This window comes from Gymnoscopelus braueri, assembly GCF_963280865.1.
Source record: "Gymnoscopelus braueri genome assembly, chromosome: 14".
Lineage (NCBI taxonomy): Eukaryota > Metazoa > Chordata > Actinopteri > Myctophiformes > Myctophidae > Gymnoscopelus > Gymnoscopelus braueri.
Window position 1 is genome coordinate 16456999 of NC_137619.1, and position 21976 is coordinate 16478974.

The 21976-nt window shown below is 41.0% G+C and overlaps 1 protein-coding gene across 2 annotated transcripts; it reads left to right on the top strand.

The window, feature by feature from the left end:
* Nucleotides 1-1941: 1941 nt before the first annotated feature.
* On the top strand, nucleotides 1942-14971 carry LOC308100798 (poly(rC)-binding protein 3; the record flags this gene model as incomplete). Of its 2 annotated transcripts, none has more annotated exons than XM_080449909.1 (14): nucleotides 1942-2227; nucleotides 3881-3921; nucleotides 5504-5612; nucleotides 6731-6754; nucleotides 6861-6893; nucleotides 7451-7567; nucleotides 7790-7921; nucleotides 8682-8810; nucleotides 9232-9324; nucleotides 10673-10714; nucleotides 11145-11223; nucleotides 12327-12379; nucleotides 12832-13001; nucleotides 14647-14971. In XM_080449909.1, the coding sequence occupies exons 3-14, from the start codon at nucleotides 5535-5537 to the stop codon at nucleotides 14681-14683; spliced, it is 987 nt and encodes a 328-aa protein (XP_080306035.1). In that variant the 5' UTR covers nucleotides 1942-2227; nucleotides 3881-3921; nucleotides 5504-5534. The 2 variants fall into 2 exon arrangements, with proteins under 2 accessions (XP_080306035.1, XP_080306034.1); XM_080449908.1 differs by lacking the exon at nucleotides 14647-14971 and adding an exon at nucleotides 13394-13739.
* Nucleotides 14972-21976: the final 7005 nt, after the last annotated feature.

Sequence of the window (21976 nt, forward strand, 5' to 3'; positions counted from 1 at the left end):
CCCGACAGAGACGATATGCAAGGTGTGTGTGTGTGTGTGTGTGCGCGTGCGTGCGTGTGTGAAGTCTGGGTAACTTACAGCCGCCACATCAAGACCCTAGAGCAGTTCCACACACGCTGCCTTCAGCGCATCCTGAATTACCTGGCGTGATCGTGTGCCTCATTCCGAAATACTCTCAAAAACCAACTGCAGGAGTATTGAGGCTACGATCGCCCAGCACCAGCTACGATGGCTGGGCCATGTAGTGAGGATGCCCTCAAACCGCCTGCCTCGCGGAGTGTTATATGGCCAACTACACCATGGGCAACGCTCAGCTGGAGGAGAGAAGAAGCGCTACAAAATCAGACCTGAGGCCCTGGAGGATGTTGCTGCTGACCGTAACGGTAACACCTGTCGTCAGCTGTGCCTGGAGGAGGAAAGGACAGCCAGGAGACAGGATAGGAGACTCAGGAGGAACACACCCACGGTTGCCATTGCCACTGCCACCACATATACATATCCTACCTGCAATAGGACCTGTGGGTCCAGGATAGGGCTATTCAGCCACCAAAGAACTCACCGATAGAAGTGGACAACCATAAGCAAGCATGTGTGTGTGTGTGTGTGTGTGTGTGTGTGTGTGTGTGTGTGTGTGTGTGTGTGTGTGTGTGTGTGTGTGTGTGTGTGTGTGTGTGTGTGAGCTTGTAGATCGGCTATTATTGGCAAAGAGATTTGGTGTAGAATATAGATGGAAAGAAGCGGTCCAAGTACAGTCGTAACTCAGGCTCAGTTTACTAAGTCTTGAGGGTCCGAACCACAATGAACCAAAACACGTAATCCAGGAGAGAGTGAGAGAGCAGCTATGTTCTACTCTGGCCTTTCTGAGGCCTTCATCTAACTTCGATGCTCACTGGTTTCATATAGGTGTCCTTGGAGAGTCTCCTGTGTCCCCCCTCCGTCCTGCATGCTATCTAAAATACTCAATAGGAATAATTTAGCTACTGTATGTGACATGGAGTAATGATGTTTTCTTACATCTTACTCATCTTACATCTTATCTTACCCCATGTAATAATACTGGCAACATGTTGAAGGTAAACTTACAGTAGTACTGTAAGTTATAATACATTTGAAAGTAAGAAAACCCACACCCGCCCCCACCCCAAAACACAATTGAATTCCCACACTTCACAATTGAATATATATATTATTACTGTAACTCTCTGAAGTTACAGTTACAGTTACAACATGAGCTTAATGTCTGCAGTCTGTTGTATTAGATGTAGGAAGCCAGAGCACTTAGTCTGAGAGAGGCTGCCATGAGGCTCACAGCAGCCATCATTGTCTTCGTGCAATGCAGTGAAAAGTAATTAAATATGCCACTTATGCTTCGCTGAATCATTTCCTTTGCGATTTTGAAGCTCAACTGAATGCCCTTTTCTCTGCAGAAGGGTTGTATTGTATCCACTATGGCCTCATTACTGGGACACAAGGGCTTGGTGTGGGGTGGGGGAAGGGCAGCTGAGGGAACGGGGGTCGAAGCACCCCGTGAAGACATTGTACTTAACAAAACTAAACACCTCAAATATGTCATTGCCCTCCCTGGTACTCAATTAGTCGGGTGTTTATGTGCCACGACTGTCTTGTACAAAGCACCGACTTCATACAGAGGGATTTATTTTTAGAGAAAATCTGGCCTCGTGGAAGCAGGAAGCTCTCTGAGAATCTAATGATCAGTGCAGCAGTCAAGCACAGACATTAGTCACAAGGCCACATCAGTTAACAACGCTTCTATTTTTTTCCCACCAAGCAATGTCTCTGCATTCGTTTTCGGTTCCTGCAAAAGGGTAGACCTCCCCGTTTTGTCATACTGTCTGCAACTGTAGCATGCCCTCTCTGAGTCGGACAGTGTCCCGCCGAACGAAGATCCACTTTGACTTACCCTCAGGCCTCTTCAGCAAGCGGATCTGTCTTCAGAGGAACGCCAATAACACTGACAGGGAGAATTAGGCGAGAGATGTGGGTTCCCTTGCCCTGCATAGGGGCTTATCTTGGGCTAAGCTGAGGGACTAATAGCAAAGCCAGCCTCACTCCAGCCGGTCTGAGGGCACAGGGAGCCATCTGTCCACTCTCTGCCCAATAACCGACAACAAAGGGGACAAACATATACACAACCTCCAAACTGAACGGGCATTCATTGAGAAGATACCACGAGTAAAGAAGCGCAACCAGCATAATCAAATAGAAGGTCAGTACTTTATACTACTCATTGTTGTTGCATTACAGGCCTTTCAGTCACACACAGGCTCTTAACTTCTAAGATTTCTTCTTGCAACAACACTGCAGGCTGGAACAGAATTGAGTTTTAGCTACTGTAGACATTTAAAATTCAGAATTATTTTAAGGTAATTGGCTTTTATCTAGACATGTAATCCATGTAAGACATTTTAACATGTAATCTGTAAAAGTATCCAAAGATGTAAAGTCTTTGCTTTTCTGTATATTTATCTGTTGATCATTGCTTTCAGACATCTTATAGTTAAACACTTTTAAACCAATAGGCTCTAGGTTAAAGACAGTTTTTTTGGTCAAATACAATGACTATACTGTAGACTGGATTTGAGACAGATTATTTGCCCCATTAGTCCAGTTAACAGTCAAATCCTTTATCTTTAAGACTTTCATACTTTTGGGTGGAATGCAATGGCCTGATGAAACAATGTTAGGCCCCATGTGTAGCTTGATGTGTGCAAGCTCAGAAATAAAACTTAAAGCTGCAATCAGTAACTTTGTCCTACTGTCCACTGACATTTCTACTGTTGAGCCATAACAGAGTTAATTTTTGGTTCGGAAGGCGGGATATTTCCCTTTGAATTTCATGCAGTACCGTGCTTGTCAATCAGTAGTTGTCCTACCCGACCACAGGATATGTGTGGGAAACCACCTCCAACCACTGCAGTTGTGTTAGTTATATTGTATTAACAATACATCATACAGATTGGTTATAATAACATTTTATTCACAAAAAGAAAAGTTAAGGATTGCAAATTTAACAGATACAACTTTTTTGTAGCAATCCATACTGTAGAATACTATATGTGATATACTATGTGTGATATAAAATAAGGTATACATTATAACCTAACATTGCATTTGTGGAAAATCATACCGGCTGTTACAGTATCTTAAGTCCTTTGTTTATGAATTAGTGGCATTATTGAGGATGTAATCCCACCCTGTTATCTTCAAATTATTCAGCATGTTTGATTGTTTGTTTTGCAAAGTGATTAGATATATTAAACTAAAAAGCCCTAACAATAATCCACTTTCATATAACCTCCAAAAAACTAAAACTAAAAAACACATAGAATTTTGATAAACAATGAATGCCCTATATTTATTGCCTGCTGCACATTTCTGACAGAGTCAGTGTGTTGGGAGTTGCGTTACATTGTCTTAATATCATATTTTCTTTGTGGTTGTAGTTTTTTGTTCTAAAGTCTTCAGTGTGCGCTGACATGTTAGAGGTGACAGAAATGGGTCAAAAGGGTGTTAGCGTTAGCTAAATAAATCCTGGCCTATAGGATTAGACGGTGATGTTGCCGTTTGTATGATGCACACTGTAACTACACAATTACACACAGAAATAAGAAAAATAACACAGCATTATTGTGTAGATTAATCTGTTTACCTTTGTCTGGGGATGTTGACATGGTACTATTCAAGGAGATGGTTTTTCAGTAAACCAGCTCTTGTTTCTAGAAATCCAGGGTCTTATTTTCCCATTTACAGTATTTTAAGCAATTTATTTATGATACCTGCATTGCACAGATAATGATTCTCATTATAATAATATCTGATTTAGTACCTTAATCACATCCCATTTTTCATCATTTCTTAGGTGTGGAATGGCGGCAGAGAACTCATTATTCACTGATTTGTGTGAGTATCTAAGGAGATTCATCAATAAAATACACTGTAAAATCCCCTGTGTTAGTTTAAGTCTGAAAGCCTATAAAAACCTTCATTTGAATGCTGGTACCTTGTACTTTTAGAATCACTTCCATCGAGGTTCCAAGCTAGTTGAGGCAATAATTAACAATCAGAGAGAGTTATCTCCAGAAACAGTCTTTGTTGGACTGTACAGGTGAAGTAGATATAGTTTCCAGACAACATAAGCTTTAGCTATGATGCCGCTATGACAGCCAGCACCATTGAGGGTGTCCATTCTGCAGTGGAAAATGAAGAAAAGCGAGTCGAATTGAGCCAAGCCCGTATCAAAGTTGTGCAAAAAGCTACTTATTTGTGGAACAGCTTGGATCCAACATTTACTGATCATCCACTTTTAACCACTTAAACCCTATATCATTGGACGGGGTCCCACAGGGTTTTGTACTTGGCCTCCTCTTTTTTTCCCCTCTATACCAAATTTCTTTGCCAAAGAAAGACGATCTACAAACTCAATGCGTCACAAACGTGGTGCGTTGTTAACTTGTAGTTCTCCTATTGCTGCATGTTTGCCTATTATGGCATGCCCAGAAAAGGGACGCGAGGGTTCATGTAGTTAAGAATGAATGCCAAGGCCCAGACTACTGGCTTTAGAGGCCTAGTGCTCTGGGCAGGCTCCAATGTAGCCTGACAGCGGTCGCGGGTTCGAGTCCAGATCCTGACGGCCTTTGGTGCGTGTCCCTCCCCATCTCTCTCCCATTTCCTGTCTACCTACTGTACTATCAATAAAGCCATAAAAAGCCCAAAAATAAATCTTTTAAAAAAAGAGGAAAAAAATAATGAATGCCAAGTCCACTTCCTGGAATCCCAGGGAAGTCCTCTTTAAATGTAATGCTACAGTGGCTGCAACTCTCTGTTGCCTGCATAGAGACATTCCTTCATGGTTCTGCAAATATGATGCATTGGACATGTGAACAGTGGGACATTGTATCCTCTCAGTGTGAGATTAAGAAGCTCCTTTGGGAGACGGTCACACAGATGTCACTTGATCTTCAGCCCCCGTAGAAAACAAAATGGCTCCTGTTTTGTGACTCATCTAATCAACGGCAGTCACAGAAGTTGTATTTAGCTAAAAACCAATGGCACAGTCCTCGCACCTAAGGATAGGCTTATCTTGACCACGGTCACAGACATGGTCGCGAAAAGTGGAATGCCAGTATTAGCATACAATGTGTCAGAGCTTTGCTGTGACTGAATGAATAAGTAAATGGATTTATTTTGAATACATTCATGTTTACTCAAGCAACTGCATAAGTTTCTACCACATGTTTAAATTTGGTCAAAGTGAAAGACAAGGGCACATGCTGCTGGTTTAATGCTCATCTTGAAATTAGTAATTAGTTCCCTGACTTCCCTCATTAATTTGGTAAATGATATCTAAAGGAATACTTGTTTTCTTTAATGAATGACTTGGATGACAATGATATATTTTTAGAGGTGAAAGTTTGCCACACAGCCTGAAGTATCCAAACATTTCTTTTACACTCTGGAGGTCTCCACATCCATCTGTTCACAGAGTTTACTTTGAAGCTTGGAAAACACTGACCATGTCTGACAAGGAAGAAATGGCTTCAGATGGGGGTCTGAACGTCATGTTGACACTGAGGCTTCTGATGCACGGGAAGGTAACCAGATTTTTTTTTAAAGTTCTACTTTAGCCTGCTTGGGCGCTAGACAGATGGGGTTTGTCTCAAAGGATAACGTGACAAGTGTTGGACAATTTAAACAATCACTTTGAAAGCCCTCTGAAAGTGAATTTACTCAGTTTTCTTCGGCTGATTCCTGAACTGCCCTGAAAAACTCACTTTTTTTCTGCACACCTATATTTGGGTCTCTGATTTAAAGTAAGTAGCCTTAGGAACCAACAGTTCCCGAACCTCGTGGCCTATTGGTCAGAGCCTATCTCCTATTTCCTTAGCGTGAGGCAGCTTGTGATACAAGTACACCCCCTGGACTTGACAGTATATATAACACAGACCAACCCTTGACACGGAGCGCCAATTGAGCAGGGAGGCATTGGGTACCATTTTTACAGTCTTTGGTATGACTCGCCTGGGGGATTTAACCCCGACCTGTCATCATCATCATCATAACCTTTATTTCAACTCGGAATACAGTTGAGGGGCAATCCCTCATTTTCTGTGACCTCCCATTCTCAGGGCGGACACTAACACAAGGCAACTGAGCTGGTCTCTGATGTGCTAACACAAACTGTGAAATAAGACAACCCAGTCAGTTTCTTGTGGGTTGCCTAGGTCAGAAAACAAGACATTCCGATTTGACTCCACCTCCTACTGTATGTCAAGTGGGGACTCATTAAAATAATCCAGCACCCCTCCTCAGTATCTCCAGTTTCTCCACCCATTCGAGGGGCAGATGAGAACTGTGCAGAGGCAACCATTTTCAGAATGGGGCATGGGGACCAGAAACTCATTTGCCAGAAACAGCCTGTCCAGAAAAGGGCTTGTTACAAAGACATGTTTTGGGGACCTACTACTATATTAACTTGTTGAAAATTAGTATGATATGTGACCTTTAAGCCACACATATCTGCTTTTCCCCCAAAAAATTACGTAGGCCTAACTTGCTTTCCCAAAGTTGTCATAGTATTTTTGGATAATTTATCGTTTATTTTCAAGGTGCAGAGAAAGGCATTTTATAATACAATGTATATGGCAATATACATTTTATAATACAATGTATATGGCAATATAACCACTCTTTGTCATCTCCTTGATAACAGGAAGTGGGCAGCATAATTGGGAAGGTATGTATCTTAATTATACAATCTATCAGTTTTCATGGGTCTAAATCTTTTTTTGTTTGTGAGAGACCTTATTATGTTTATTTTGTCATTTTCTGCATGATTCTAGAAGGGGGAAACGGTTAAGAAAATGAGAGAGGAGGTGAGTTGGGCACTAACAACTATTTAACGTTAATAAGAAGAAAATTGCTGGAGCACACAGGCAGTTGAAGCCTTTTTATTGCAGGTGCAGACTAGCGTTTGATATTGCATCTTCATCAGAGTCTCTGAAGAAGATATAATATTGAAACCTTGTCTGCATCTGAAATAAAAAGGCTTCAACTGCCCATGTACTCCAGTACTCGTCTTTTTGTCCTCACACTCACACAAATGTATGTCCTCCGTCCCTCATATGTAAAGTATATATGTCCCAGCTAATTTTGGCCAAATATGGAGTTTTTGGCCAAATATGGATTTCCACATGTCATCAAATACTTGCCCACTGCTCCTGACTGCACACAGGGAAGCCACGCCGTTATTAAACCCTGTCTTGTTTTGTTGAAAATCATGTGTCTTTTCACTGAGTGACACAGTCGTCCGGTGAAGTATACACTAGCCACTGTTACCTGATGCTTTATATATTAATTATTTTGCCATATCAATCAGTCTCAACAAATGAAAGTGATTCCTTGTTGTGACAGGTTAAATGTGTATTTACAGAGTGGTGCACGTATCAACATATCAGAAGGTTCCTCCCCTGAGAGGATAGTTACCATTACCGGGCCTACAGAAGGACTCTTCAGAGCTTTCTCTATGATCGCAGAAAAGTTTGAGGAGGTATGTGACAAAAATAAATGGAATGTGAAAACGTGTTGATCTTTAAAACATACACCATAAATTAAATGTCATAGGTTGACACGAGGATCAAAACACATTTATATTGTGTGTGTTTTGATGGTGTATATGGGCTAGTCTTGCAACAGAATAAAGACTTGGGTAAATAAAGCTGACATTTCTACAGCCTGAAAATAAAGCATATTTGTCTCAACTCTCCCCCAGGATATTACTGCAGCAATGATAAACAGCAACGTGACAAGCAAGCCACCTGTGACACTTCGCCTGGTGTTCCCAGGGAGCCAGTGTGGCTCACTGATTGGCAAAGGAGGCTCCAAAATCAAAGAGATTAGAGAGGTAGGAGCCATTTTTTCTATCATCAGGAGCCCTTTTATGTATTTATTTTTTATTCCCCTGGGCCTGGCCTAAGCAGAGACATTTATACCACAACACAATCACACCCTCCTTGTGCTTTGACAGCAAGTAAAGTGTCTAACATTCTAGTCAGATTTATCTTGCTTTTTGTCTTCAAATGCATTTCTCTCAACTGCTGCTCTAAGCTAAGCCGTAATATGAAACGTGTCACTGTTCGTGGCAGCAAAGACTAAATGGCAAACAGACAATATTTATTTAAATCTCTCAGAATACTGAACGAAACATGGCTATTGCTTATTCCGCATGCAGCCTTTTTTTTTCTCAGAGTGCTTCTTTGTCAGCAACACCCTGCTTAATACTTATATAGTTACACACATTCACCATCACATCTGGGAGCTACCTAGTACTATCACAGTTCTACACTGCAGGCCACTGAGCAACTCCACTGGAGCAATTCGGGGTACAGTGTCTTGCTCAAAGGCACTTCAACAGTGGATGTTTAGAGAGGGGTGAGTGTTAGTTATTGACTTCCCCATCCACATTTTTCCTGCTGGTTCAGGAGATCGAACCGGGAACCTTTCGGCCCCAAATGCACTTGTAACCTTTCGGCCACCGCTGTCCCCACTGTCAGCATGCCTTTCTAGTAGTCTCCCTCCAAGTAACTTGGAGGGGACAGTGGGTTTAATGATAATTGTCCCTTTTAACCAATACCTTTTTACTGCTGTGCCATGGAAATATGAAGACCACAGGTGCCCAAGTGCAGGTGGCGGGAGACATGCTGCCTGACTCCACAGAGAGAGCTGTGACTATCTCTGGCACTCCACAGGCCATCACTCAGTGTGTGAGACACATCTGCTCTGTCATGCTGGAGGTAAGTACTTGTCAGAGAGGAAAAGATTTTCATTTTCAAGAGCTTTGTAGAGCTATCATATGTGTCACATTGATGAAGATGCAGCGGTATGAGTCACGAGGATTATTCAGACAACTTTCACTTTTAGCTGCACGCTTATGGCCCTGTGTCCTTCAAAAGTTGGCTTTTCTGTAAAATAGAAAAACGGCCTCATTTTCAGGTTGACAACCATGCATTTTTTAGACTTTAATGTGGGTTTTGAATGGGTCTCATGGGCCCCTACGACCATTAAGTTTGTCAAACGATAAAAGACCTTGTAAACACTTGGCTCAAGGAAGAACATTAAAATTGCTGCAGGAGTTGCAAGATTTTTCTCTGACAACATAGGCACACACAATCCTTCCTTCCTGGTAACTTGTGGTCTGTGTGATTTCATTATTAGTCACCTCCAAAGGGAGCCACCATTCCATATCGGCCCAAGACCATGCCTGGAGGAAGCCATGGTCACGTATTAGCACAACAGCACTCTGCACCAGTAAGTATCGTCTTTATTACGTGATCAGTGGTATAATCCCAAGCCTGATACACTGTCGTACAACGGTATATAAATTAAGCATTAGCCATTGTGTAATGCACAGTGGCAGTTACATGGATGCAAATATTAATGACTTGCATGGTGTAAATATTTTATGACGATATCTAGGTGAAAGTCAGATTTTACAAGATTACGAATTAAAGTCAAACGTATGTAACCATAATGACCACTAGAGGGACACATCTGTGTAATTATATGGCAATGAGTACTCTGTGCTGTTAATAACCACTCAAGCCCCATGTTTCTAAAATAGCTGATACAAGCTCAAAATGCCTCATGATGTGACGCGTTGTGAGATTGTAGATATGCTATTTTTTAATCATATTGACATTTTTGTAACATTCCATTCCATGTTAGAAAATATTTCAGATGTTCAAAATAGGGACGCCAGGTTGAAAGTGGTTAAGGTCCTCGGTGATTCACATTTTGTTATTTTATGGACTCGTTACCCACTCTTCTCCGTTTGGTACAATCCAATATACCCTATCGTGCATATTATACTATTGGATTTCTGTACTCAAGTCAAAGAGTAGAGAAAAGAATAATTGGATGACCTTTATACTTAATTACAATTCAATGTTTAGAGATAAGAGCCATGTGGACAGCTAACCACGTGATACTTTGCATGCACACCTCCCAGTATGCCAAGGAAGGCCACATTTTTTAAATCTGCATTATAACAGACCACATCTTGGCATTATAACAGAGCACTTCACGTTTTGAGAGTCACATTTTTCATATTCCATTCCAATTGACGATTGCCTTTCAAATTTGCAGGAGGGGCCCATTTTACATAAAAAAACAACAAATCACGAATTGTCCGATCTACCCCAAATTTTTATCACACATTGAGGGGCCTCTATACAACTTAAATCAAAAAGCAATTTCACTTCCAGCCATAGGGGGTTCCGCAAATGCTACAAATATCACTGTTTGTTGCAGAAACATGACCCCACCAAATTGAAGCAGAGTTTTGATACTACATACTGTTTGCCTGTAATTGCCTTCACAACATTGTGTCTGGGGCTTATTTCTTACAAAAACGGCATATATCATGAATGCAATATCTAATCATTCCCAAATTGCAGTCTCATGTTGAGGGGCCTGCACAGCGCACCTCCAAAAGCACTTTCACTTCAGCCCATAGGGGACACCACAAACGAAAAGGTTACTTGTGTCCTGACTTCTGCACCCCATGACTGACACAGCCCTGGGTAGGCAACATGGTAAACATAATTGACAGTAGTATGATGACATAACCATATCTCTTCTCGTATTTTTATTCTAGGCCTTTGCAATTCCAGGCCAATATGCCTTTCCGCATCAAGATGTAAGTGTGTTTGTTTGATCACCTACCCATATGACCTAACGTTACTCATGCCCGCTCCTTCCAAACCACCACTAAGCCCTCTGTGTACCCCACCCAGCGAAGATGAAATTCTAACAACCCTGATCTACAGTATCAACATTACTAACACTAACACACAGTAGCAGCATGCTTTGTTTACAATGAACGTGGGCAAAAGACTGGGAGTACACAAGTGTGTCCCGTAATGATCGATTAGCCCCTAGTTAGTACAAGTAGAATTGATAGGTTACTGCTGTGAGAAGTCAGAGAGCTCCAGAAGAAGCAGAAACACTTTCTTTCGTCACTGTGATCTTTGATGTATTTGTGAACTTCAGCTCTGTATTCTAGATGTTAGCTCCACTGAAATAATCCAGTTTGATTGGTTAGTTCTAACTTCCTTCCTACCCTGCAGTTGACCAAGCTTCACCAGTTGGCTACTATGCAGCAATTCCCCTTCCCTTCCCTTGGGCAGAACAACCCCACCTTCCCTGGTACGTACCCAAGGCTCCCTGGGGAAGTCCGTCTATCCCTCTCTTTGTCCTCTTGTTTGAATCACACCATCAAAACACCCTTTTTTTCTTTGCTTCAGACGAGTCTCATTCCATCATCTCTCAGGTTACGTTGTCTATTGTTAATAGAAGACTTTTTAGAGAGTCACAATTCACATAATTATGCATCTACATTTCTTGCATCTCAAATAAGATGGAGAAAATAAGATGGTAGTTGTTGTCTTGTAAGTCAGAGATGTCCTGTTCTGTACATCACTTTCTAGGTAAATAATACAAAATTATTTATAATTATTTATCTGCCAAATTGTTCATGTAAATGGTGTGCATGTATTTAATACCTTTATCCAAAGCACTTTATAATGTGTGTTACATTCACTCATTCACACACAGACAGCAGATACAACCATTCAAGGCACCTAACTGCTTGCTCAAGGACACTTCTACGCTCTACTTCCTGAGTCACTGCCGCCCCATTCATGTGTAGCAGTATGATTGGAACAGAATCAATCAAAAAACAAACAAAAAAAGTCACAGGGAAATGTGAAAAATGCCAGAAATATTTACAGTTTGTAAATAGTTTGTTTCTCACTCTCACCAGATTTGCAATTCCATTTGCCCAGTATCCCTTTCCAAAAACGTCTCCTAATCTTTCAACCCATCCTTGATACCCCTCTGCATCATCTCTCCTCTAAATCTAACATCTTCATGGCCAAACCGTTCCTGACCTAGCCTATCCCATATACTCATGTACGTTACCGCCACTAACTGAAGGGAAAACATTACCTTAGATGTACAGTTGGTAGGAACAATGTGGTCCATCATTAAATCTATGGAAATATGTCGTTTTTTAAATTATTTTTATTAAGATAAACACTGTTTCAGTGTTAGTGTGATAATGTTTCTACTATAATAGAGATGTTTACCGCACATTTCTTGATTTAACTATTTAAAAAATTTAAAAAATATACTCATATAGTCCAATGTCCAGTTTTACACTTTCAAAGTTAAAAAGCTGTGTAATCGTCTAACAAGAGCAATGTTTCCAAATAAATGTATTCCATTCCTTGTTCTATTTTGTACTGTAGGTATGGAAGCATCTGTCCCTACAACTTCACAAGAGCTTGCAATACCTAACGATGTAAGTGATGTAATTGTGCTACACTAAGACTAAACCATGACATGATTACATTATTTATTTTGACAATACCATAAATTATATGAAGAACATTACTATACAGTCTGATAAGTTACGATAACAATGCATTAAAAGCAGTGCTGCTGAAATCCAGTATTCTGTCTTATCATATCAGACAACCATATAATTTATAAGGTCCTAGTAATATGCGATTTACATCCTGGAATACTAGCTGTTTTCATAATCATGATAAACGATCATGCTAACATTGTACCTATTCTTGGTCTAATAGATTAAAGAGGTTAACAGTATTCCAGAGAAGAAGAAGGGGGGAAAACATTGTACAATAACATTGTTGCTTCCTGCAGGTCTGACTCTGGTCAGATTTGTAATGGTAGGGCCACAGCAGCTACAGGGTGATTTTAGTTTAAATTGTTGGTCTTGTTCTTCCTCAGTTTATTGGCTGCATAATAGGAAGACAAGGCAGCAAGATCAATGAGATCCGCCAGGTCTCTGGAGCTCACATAAAAATCGCCAGCGCCACTGATGGCTCAGCCATGCGCCAAGTCACGATCACTGGCTCGCCAGCCAGTATCAGCGTGGCCCAGTACCTCATCAACGCCAGGTAAGACATTCCAGAGGTTAAAAATGACCCAGCAGGGCTTCACACTGCTGAATGTTGATAAGACAAACCAAAACACTGCATATTGTACAAGCAGGGTAGGATTTGTTTTGCTTGAGGCAAGGTTGGATTCGTTCCGGTTCACTGCTCCATTCTTAGCATGAAAATCCTTTATTTTATTTTTTTGTTAACACGTAACTTTCCTTCTTTGATTCTTATGTTGTTTCCTCTTTCTCTCACCTCCCTTCTCCTTTGTCTCACCCATCCTTCCCTGTCTCTTTTAATTTGCCCCACCTTTTTAACCCCTTCACTGGACCCTACCTCATCTCACCCTGTTCCCATTCTCCCCCTCCCTTTGTCTGCGATCATGCGACCTCGATTTGTCTCGCCTGCAGCTTAGAGATGGCTAAATACACCATGCAGGCTGCTGCCTCCGCGAGCCCAGTCGACCTCAACATGAGCTTCGCTCACTCCGCTCCCACTGTCTCCACTCCTACCTCTATGGCGGTCCTGGCCGCTGCCACCCAAGCCCCCGCTGGCATTAATGTCCACTCTCCCTCCACCATACCGACCATGCAAACCTCACACTACGCTGTTCCCGTTTCCAGTCTGCTTGGCATGAAAACTTTCCCTTACCTGGCTGTCCACCCAGGTCTAACGCAAGGTCTATCTCCTTACACTGCTAAGATGGCAACCCCTGGCATGAAAAAGTCTGAGCGACAGAAGTTTGCTCCTTATTGATATGCACTGTAATGTGTCTGTCACACAGTAAAGTCCTCAGTGTCAATTTAACACTGAGAGTGAACAAATGGACCTGTAATGGTCCCTTTGATTCCATACACTCTCAGAGTTACAAATGGATAAATGATCACTGAGGATTTTACCGTTCAGGCTGGTCCATGCAGCACACAGTTGTGGTTCTGGAATCACTCATCAATGACAATGATCAACGATGATGATTATTATGCCAATAATTCATATTTCAAACATACCAGCTACCACACAGTCAAATCCTAACCATTAATTTAACTCTGACAGTGTAAAAATGGAACCTGCAAGGGTCCATACGGATCTATTTTTACTTTCTTAGAATGTAAAAATGGATTTTTCTGTGCAGGTCCTATCGCTCTACTAACTTAGCAAAGCAGCACATGCTTTACATTAATCAGGGAAAATGTCACAATCAGACTTTTAGGTTAATTAACATATTGATGGAGGATGATATGAAAAATATCCCTCATCAATTATAGATGACTGTAACTGGGAGCAGAGCTTCATGTTACTTCAGTCTCACCTCACAGACATGCATAGCCCTTTTGTATGCATATTCATGGCCACTTGGACAGGCTTACACATATTGGGTTTTTAAATGTGATACGTGATATTTTCCTAATGTGTTCAGGTTCTGTGGAAGATATGCTCAATAATATATTTTTTCCATATGGCAAAAAAACAAACAAAAACCTAGTTTTGTATCTGTGTAAATAGTTTATAATCCTTTTTTTTTGTTTAAACAAGGCATGTGATACTATGTCACATGCTATTGACAGAGTTGTTTAGTCATGTAGAAATAAATGTGAAGTTTTGTTTAATAGGGATTGCGCTTCTCCTCTGTTCTTCTGTCAAATCTCATCCTTTCCTTCAATAGGGTCTCATCAATGGTAACAGGCTTGGGTGTTCTGTAGTAGCGTTGCACAGTTGCCGTTCTGACGGGATTATCCAAAAGCCACATTGGATTCTTGTGGATTTGACTCTACACTATAATCCTATAAAGCGGGACTGGCCTAACTAACTCATTTTGTGTTTCTTTATGCTAGCTTTTTTCTTCTTTTTTTTGAGAGGGGGGAGGGTGTTCTGGAACCTAAATGAGAGGAAATCTTCACCTTTGTTCTACACACAAGCGTCTGCCATTGATGCTGAGCAATTATTGTAACAAATGTATGTTTTATTCATGTGTTTTCAGCATGCGTTTACCCCCAGAAACTGTGTTTGTCAAATACAGAAGGACTTTGAAATAAATAGAACTTTTTATGAATACAAATCAGGTGTTTGCTCCAAAATGTGTTGGGAGTGGGAACATTTATTTAATTTCGACAGACTGCACTGACTTCCAAACACTATTCTTATAGGATTTGTGCATTGTTTTGATTTAAGTGCCAGTGAGCTATAACTGTATATGATACTATACAGTTTCACATTTCTGATGTGGGGACACAAATTTACTGCAGCTCTTTTATAATAGTTCATACTTAGGTAATGAGTCTATGCTATTTTGGTCAAAATAACCTTGCTCTAGAAACAAATTCCTATTTTTAACCATAGTTCCCAGGAAGATCCTGTAGGCCTATTTGTTGAGACACAAAGTGTTGTTTCTATGACTTTTAAACTGTACCTGTCTATAGTGAATAGCTGAATAGTGTCTGAACATCATGTATGCCCTTCATTGTTTCTTCATATTTTGTGGGGAAAGCTATTATGCTTTGCCATAATAATGGTAATATGGGTGTGTCACTGTGTGTGACTTCTTGGGATATGATGTATGGCATGATTTGAAGAATAAAAACATAACTATATATTATTTAAAAAAATAAAAATAATAGTACTGTAAAAACATGGAGGTTACAATACATGGAGACTATTCTGGCGCGTGGAGTGATGCAGCGAGTGGAAAGTCAGTCGGATCTGCGGATCTCCCAAAAATATTAAAAGATCCGCAAATTTGGGCATGCCTCACACGGAACACCATACAGGGCATAAAAGGACACAGACAGACATATACTGAAATCTCCATGTATGGGCATAAAGGGGACAAAGCCAAACAGACAGGCACAACAGGACTCTGAAACCGGGTGGGGCATGCATCATGAACTTGCATCATTCCCGACTTGTGTCGTTCCAGACTTGCATAGTCCACAAGTACGACACCGGTCATGTTATACGAAAAAGCTATTTTGCAGTATATGTAAATATCTGAAGTTGTCCCCTACCCCTACCTTTAAGATTAAGTTGATGATTCAATTTGACTTTTACTGTCACAGACATTTTTTGTGATATTTTTGTCCTCAGTTTCTGCCATAAAGTGCAACAATGCAAGTGCCATCAAAATATGAGATCATCATTTCATAAGTCTGTCCTGTAAAAGCTACTGTATCAGCTGGCTGAGTCAGCTGGTTGACATGCTTTGGCAACATTCTTTTAACGACTACATTATTTTTATGTCAATTTAGACAGATATGGACACGCTGGTATTAAAATATCCAGGCTGATTTGTGTTCCTAGTCTTCCCCTGTAGGCTACAAACATAACTGATACGAGGAGTTAACAATCAAAATCCTTGATCATACAACGAATGTGAACTGTCAAAACCTCAGTAAAAAAAAAACATTGAAAAAAACAAATCCTTCATCATAGCCATTTTCCCCATTGCTCTGTGCCATTTTCATACACACACACACACACACACACACACACACACACACACACACACACACACACACACACACACACACACACACACACACACACACACACACACACACACACACACACACACACAATACTTACAATCTTTGCCTACCTTTGGTAGTAGTTGTTGATTAGATTTCTGACTGGCCTTAGGTTTGGAGAAAGAGAGTGTGTATTCTCAGTGTCCCAGGAAGCCCTACTACACCAGTTTGATGACATTCAGCGAGCTCAGCACAGTCTGTGTGGTGATGATAATCTCCAAATTCATTTTGCAGACTTGTAGAGACAGAATGTGCTGGCTTCAGTCCGCTGGACAACAGCTGTTGAGAATTACATATCACTGAAAAATATGTCTGGACTGTAATCTTCAGTTTCTGATTCTGCAACAAGATATTAGTCTGGTAGACATGCATTTGTTACATCCTCCATGAAAGTTAAGTACTGGGGAGCTTGATATTAGCTTTTTGCAGAGCACTTTAATGCTCCCGAGGAGGGCATTGATTTTGACTGATAAACAACGGATAAAACTCAGTTGTAATATCACTGAAATATATATTAACAAAACACTGACCGTATCAGAACAACTACTCCTGTGGTCCTTAAGGAAAACTGTCAGTTGTCAAACATGTTATATTAATTTGCAGTAGGCTACAATCAAAACTATTAGCCTCAAAGTGCCTTAATGAAATGGTTTGAAAGGTGGACAACTTAACCTTCATTTGTCCCTTCAAACAAACCATGTACTAATCGCTTAAATAGCTCAAAATAATTTAAATGAACATCTAGCTTACTGAGACCTGCCATCATGTCAGTCTGGGCAACACAGGCCTTCACGCTGGTGCTGTCACTTTATGTATAATATGACTCTTTCAGTTTATGTATATGACTCTTACAGAAGTCCATTACCACACATTTCATATGTTTGATGTCTGAAGTGAAGTGATGTCTCTTACTGGGACAAGAAGCTATGGTAGGCCTACTTTATTGTTATTATATTTTTCATTATCTATTTTTAACTGCAAAAGTTGTATGGAAAAGTATTGCATCCATTAATGCAGTGCAAAACTTTAATAATCTTGAAGTTGAAGTTGGTTCTGGAGCTTATAGGAAACCTTCCGACTCACCTATGGGTCTAATTGTGGTTATTTCAGGACAGATTTGAATACAGTGAATAGTAATAGACAAATAAAAAATGGCAGGTAGTTATCTAAGTAATGAGTAACCTACTTTCTCTACTCAGTGGTGGTAAAAGTACAAACATCTTTTACTTAAGTAAAAGTATCAATACGGCAATGTAGACCTTGTATTGTGAATTTGTCTGTGTCTTACTAAATAAAGTACATCAATCAATCAATCAATCAATCAATCAGAAGTAGGCTGTACTCTGTTACAAGTAAAAGTCCGGAATTAAAAATGTACTTGAGTAAAAGTACAAAAGTATTGGTATCAAAATGTAGAAAGTACTCATTATGCAGAATGTCATTTCACAAGTTTTCAAATGTCTAAAATGTCTAAAAATATTTTGAAAATAGCAGATCTACAAGGTCACAATGCCACGCATTGTGAGCTTGCAGATCGGCTATTTTCAAATGGCCGAAATGTGTATATACTGTATAGGGCTGAAGTGGGTAATGTATGTTTTGTAATAATTAATAATCAAAATCTACAAATTAACTAACTAAAGTTTTCGAATAATTGTAGTGGAAATTGGAAATACTCCACTAAAGTAAAAGTACCTCAAAATTGTAGCCCTAGAATGTCTGTGATCTTACATACATTTCATGTATTCCAAATACACAGTCATAGATCACCCTCGCCGACGCGCTGTGTAGTCACGATCTGCGCGGCCGTAAAAGTGCTCTAAACTCTGTCTGTACTCACCCAATAATTAATTCCTAAGACTTGGAGTCAGATATTGTCCTCTAGTTTCATATCCATTTGAAAGTTCTGCCAGAAAACGTGTGTTTAGTCAAATATCTCCACTTTTCCACGCGCTGCACACGGACGACTTTCTGTACGGGCGAGGGGCCCGGAATGAGTGCAGGACTGAATATATCTAAACTTCCTTTGGGAAGCACAAATGTTTGGGACACACAATCGGCAGGTGATGTGACTCATTACCCTGCACCAATCACAAGCACCTGTCAATTGTGTGCCCCATTCGTTTGTGCTTCCCTGTGTCAATTTGTTATGACGTTTGTGATGACAAGAGGATGTTTGGGTAAATTCGGTCCTTCACTCAAGTCGTGCCCCTAGCCCGTACAGAAAGTCGTCCGTGTGCAGCTCGTGGAAAAGTGGAGATATTTGACTAAACACACGTTTTCTGGCAGAACTTTCAAATGGATATGAAACTAGAGGACAATATCTGACTCCAAGTCTTAGGAATTAATTATTGGGTGAGTACAGACGGAGTTTAGAGCACTTTTACGGCCGCGCAGATCGTGACTACACAGCGCGTCGGCGAGGGTGATCTATGACTGTGTATTTGGAATACATGAAATGTATGTAAGATCACAGACATTCTAGGGCTACTCAAAATTGTAGGCGGTCCGGGTACTAAAGTAAATGTACTTACTTTACACCACTGCAGCGGTGGGCCTTTTCCACACCATACCCGGGCCAAAATGCTGAGTGGATATAATCAATAGTTAATGGGCTACGGAAACGTGTGGTGAAGGATGACACTTCACATCGGGGCAGGACGGTGTAGTCAGTGTGTGTGATGTGCCCTGGTGCCCTGGGCAGAGTTGGTTCCCGGCCCAGCTGCTAATGCTATATTAATGATTCCCTCTTTTCACCCTGACAGGCCAGGGTGAGAGAGAGACGTGTATTGCCTGCTCTGTCTCTCTCTCTCACAGAACAGGTTAGAAGAGCTAAAAAGAAGGGGGGAAAGTTTTGTCCGGCTAACTACAGAGCATGCCCTTTTTTCAGTCAAATGTGTAGCCTAGAGATGGCCAAAAGATTCAAGATTCAAAACCAACCACAAGGGTTGGTTTTGAACAAGCCTAGGCTGGGATGTAGCCTATGGTGTGTGTGAATACAAGACAGGTGGCCTCTAGGGACATTTGGGCACAATATTTTTGGGATGACTAGGCACCTGGACGAGTGGGCACCTGGAGAGGTGGGCACCAGAACAGTGGACTAAAGAAAAGAAAAGTGGGTTAAATTAAATATCACTTACCAACAACAAAGCAGTATGCTATATAAAGTTAAAAAACACTTGTGGACACGAATCTTAATGCAGGTGCCCACTCGTCCAGGTGCCCACATGTCCCTGGAGAGGTGGGCACCAGAATTGTGGGTTAAAGAACAGTGGGTTAAATTAAATATTACTTACCAACAACAAAGCAGTATGCTATGTTAAGTAAAAAAAACAAAACACTTGTGGACACAAATCCTAATTCAGGTGCCCACTCGTCAAGGTGCCCACATGTCCCTAGTGCCCAGATGGTTTTGGTGCCCAGTTGTCCTGGTGCCCACCTCTCCAGGTGCCCACTCGTCCAGGTGCCCACATGTCCCTAGTGCCCAAATGGTTTTGGTGCCCAGTTGTCCTGGTGCCCACCTCTCCAGGTGCCCACATGTCCTTGGTGCCAAGATGGTTTTGGTGCCCACCTGTCCTGTTACCGTGTGAGTAGGTGGTTTTAAAAGGGTTAATCTCAGAAACTACACCACCTAGTGGTCAGTCGGGGTCTCGATTTGGATTGAATAAACTAGCCTACAAGTCACATGTGTGACGTAGAGCCTTTTTTTCCTTTTTTTTTTTGTCATCCTCACAAAAAAAGTGCCAATGTAGTGCAGGGACACCAGTGTGTGCACGACATCACATCACTATGTGCACGACCCTTCAGCTCCAAGCCTCCAACAGCGTGGGATCTCATCTCACTCAGAGGACAAAGCTCGTCCACTGTGGTTGTTAAAGTTAGGAGCGACGCGCTGACGAGCTGCAGCATCGTTCCGGAGCACTGAGCGTCTGGCCGGCGGTACGAGCGTTACTTAACCTCTCTCTCTCTCTCTGACCACTGACCACTGACCACTCCACCTCCTGACCACTGATCACTCCATTTGTTGCTTTCGTGGGGTTTACGTCCCCGGTGAAGAGGTTGTGATCTCTCTCAGCCCAGTGGTCAAAGAAACGGATAAAGACGGACGCTTGAAGATTCTAGGTAAAAAAAAAATCTAATAAATGGAAATGCCATTTATTAGACTGTTTGTGCAACCTTTCGTTTAATTAATCTCAGCGTGCATCTCAAACTATGTCTTCTTTTTCAGTTTTCTGGTATCGTGTCAACTTAGTTTAATTAATAACAATAAACTATATAATTGCCAGGGGAAATTGGTGTTCTAGCCTTTCATCTCTCTCTCTCTCTCTCTCTCTCTCTCTCTCTCTCTCATATATAATTATGAGGAAGCATAATCGCCCTGCCTCCTAATATGTGTAATTGAAAGAATGATAGCATATCACTATAAATGAGTTCCATGGAAACAAACTTGGAAATATTTTTTTTATGAAGCATGTGTAGACTGTTGCGCTCTTTCTTTTACCTTCACCTGTAGACTGTGTCGCCTCATCTATGATTATTAACGTAGCTGTGATCATTTAATAGATTACCATGTTATGTAGCCTAATTTAAATTTAGCCTAATAATAATAATAATGTATGTAAAAACGCCTCGCCGATTCAAAGACGCATCCAAAGGTTTGAAGTGCTTGGCGGTTTGGCTGTTATAGTATCCACTGTCAAATGTACAAGATACAGCTGCAGCTTCCAATCCGATGGGCTGCCTAAGTTACTTGTAATAGATAGCCTATACCAGGGGTCTTCAACGTGTTTCAGCCCAAGGACCCCCTCCCCCTAGCTGAGAGACAGATGAAGCAGGGACATATTGTATACAATTCTGTTGCTGTTGCAGATTAAACCTTTTCATCGATTTCAGATAGTTGGATTCATGCTAATGTGTATGTTCAGATAGTTAACCTTTTAAACTCTCAATATTTAGTGAACTTGACCGTTGGCTCTGTAATTATTTCCCTCTACACCAAATCTTAGAAAATAGCTGATCTACAAGCTCACAACGCCTAGCAGTGCGAGGCATTGTGAGCTTGTAGATCTGCTATTTTCGGCTAATGTTCTCCATCACACAAAGATTTAGTGCACACTCTGTAGTAACTCTGAGGACCGCCAAGGGGAAAACCCCTGGCCTATACAGTATGCGCTAATGAGTTTGAGACCTTGAGCCACGTGAGTTGAAAAGTGACAAAAACAGGATAATCATCATCATCATCATACATCATCATACATCATCATACATCATCGTTATCATCATTGATCTTATTGATGATTATATTCATGATGACATAACAGCCTACTTCCAAGCCTTAGCCTATGCACCATGGGATGTCAAGAGAGTCTTCCCAATAAATAAGTGTTTTGCACTGTGGCATGTATAGGCTACTGATATTAGGCTATAATGGATAACATTCTATTACACAGCCCCGAAGAAATCATTATTCAC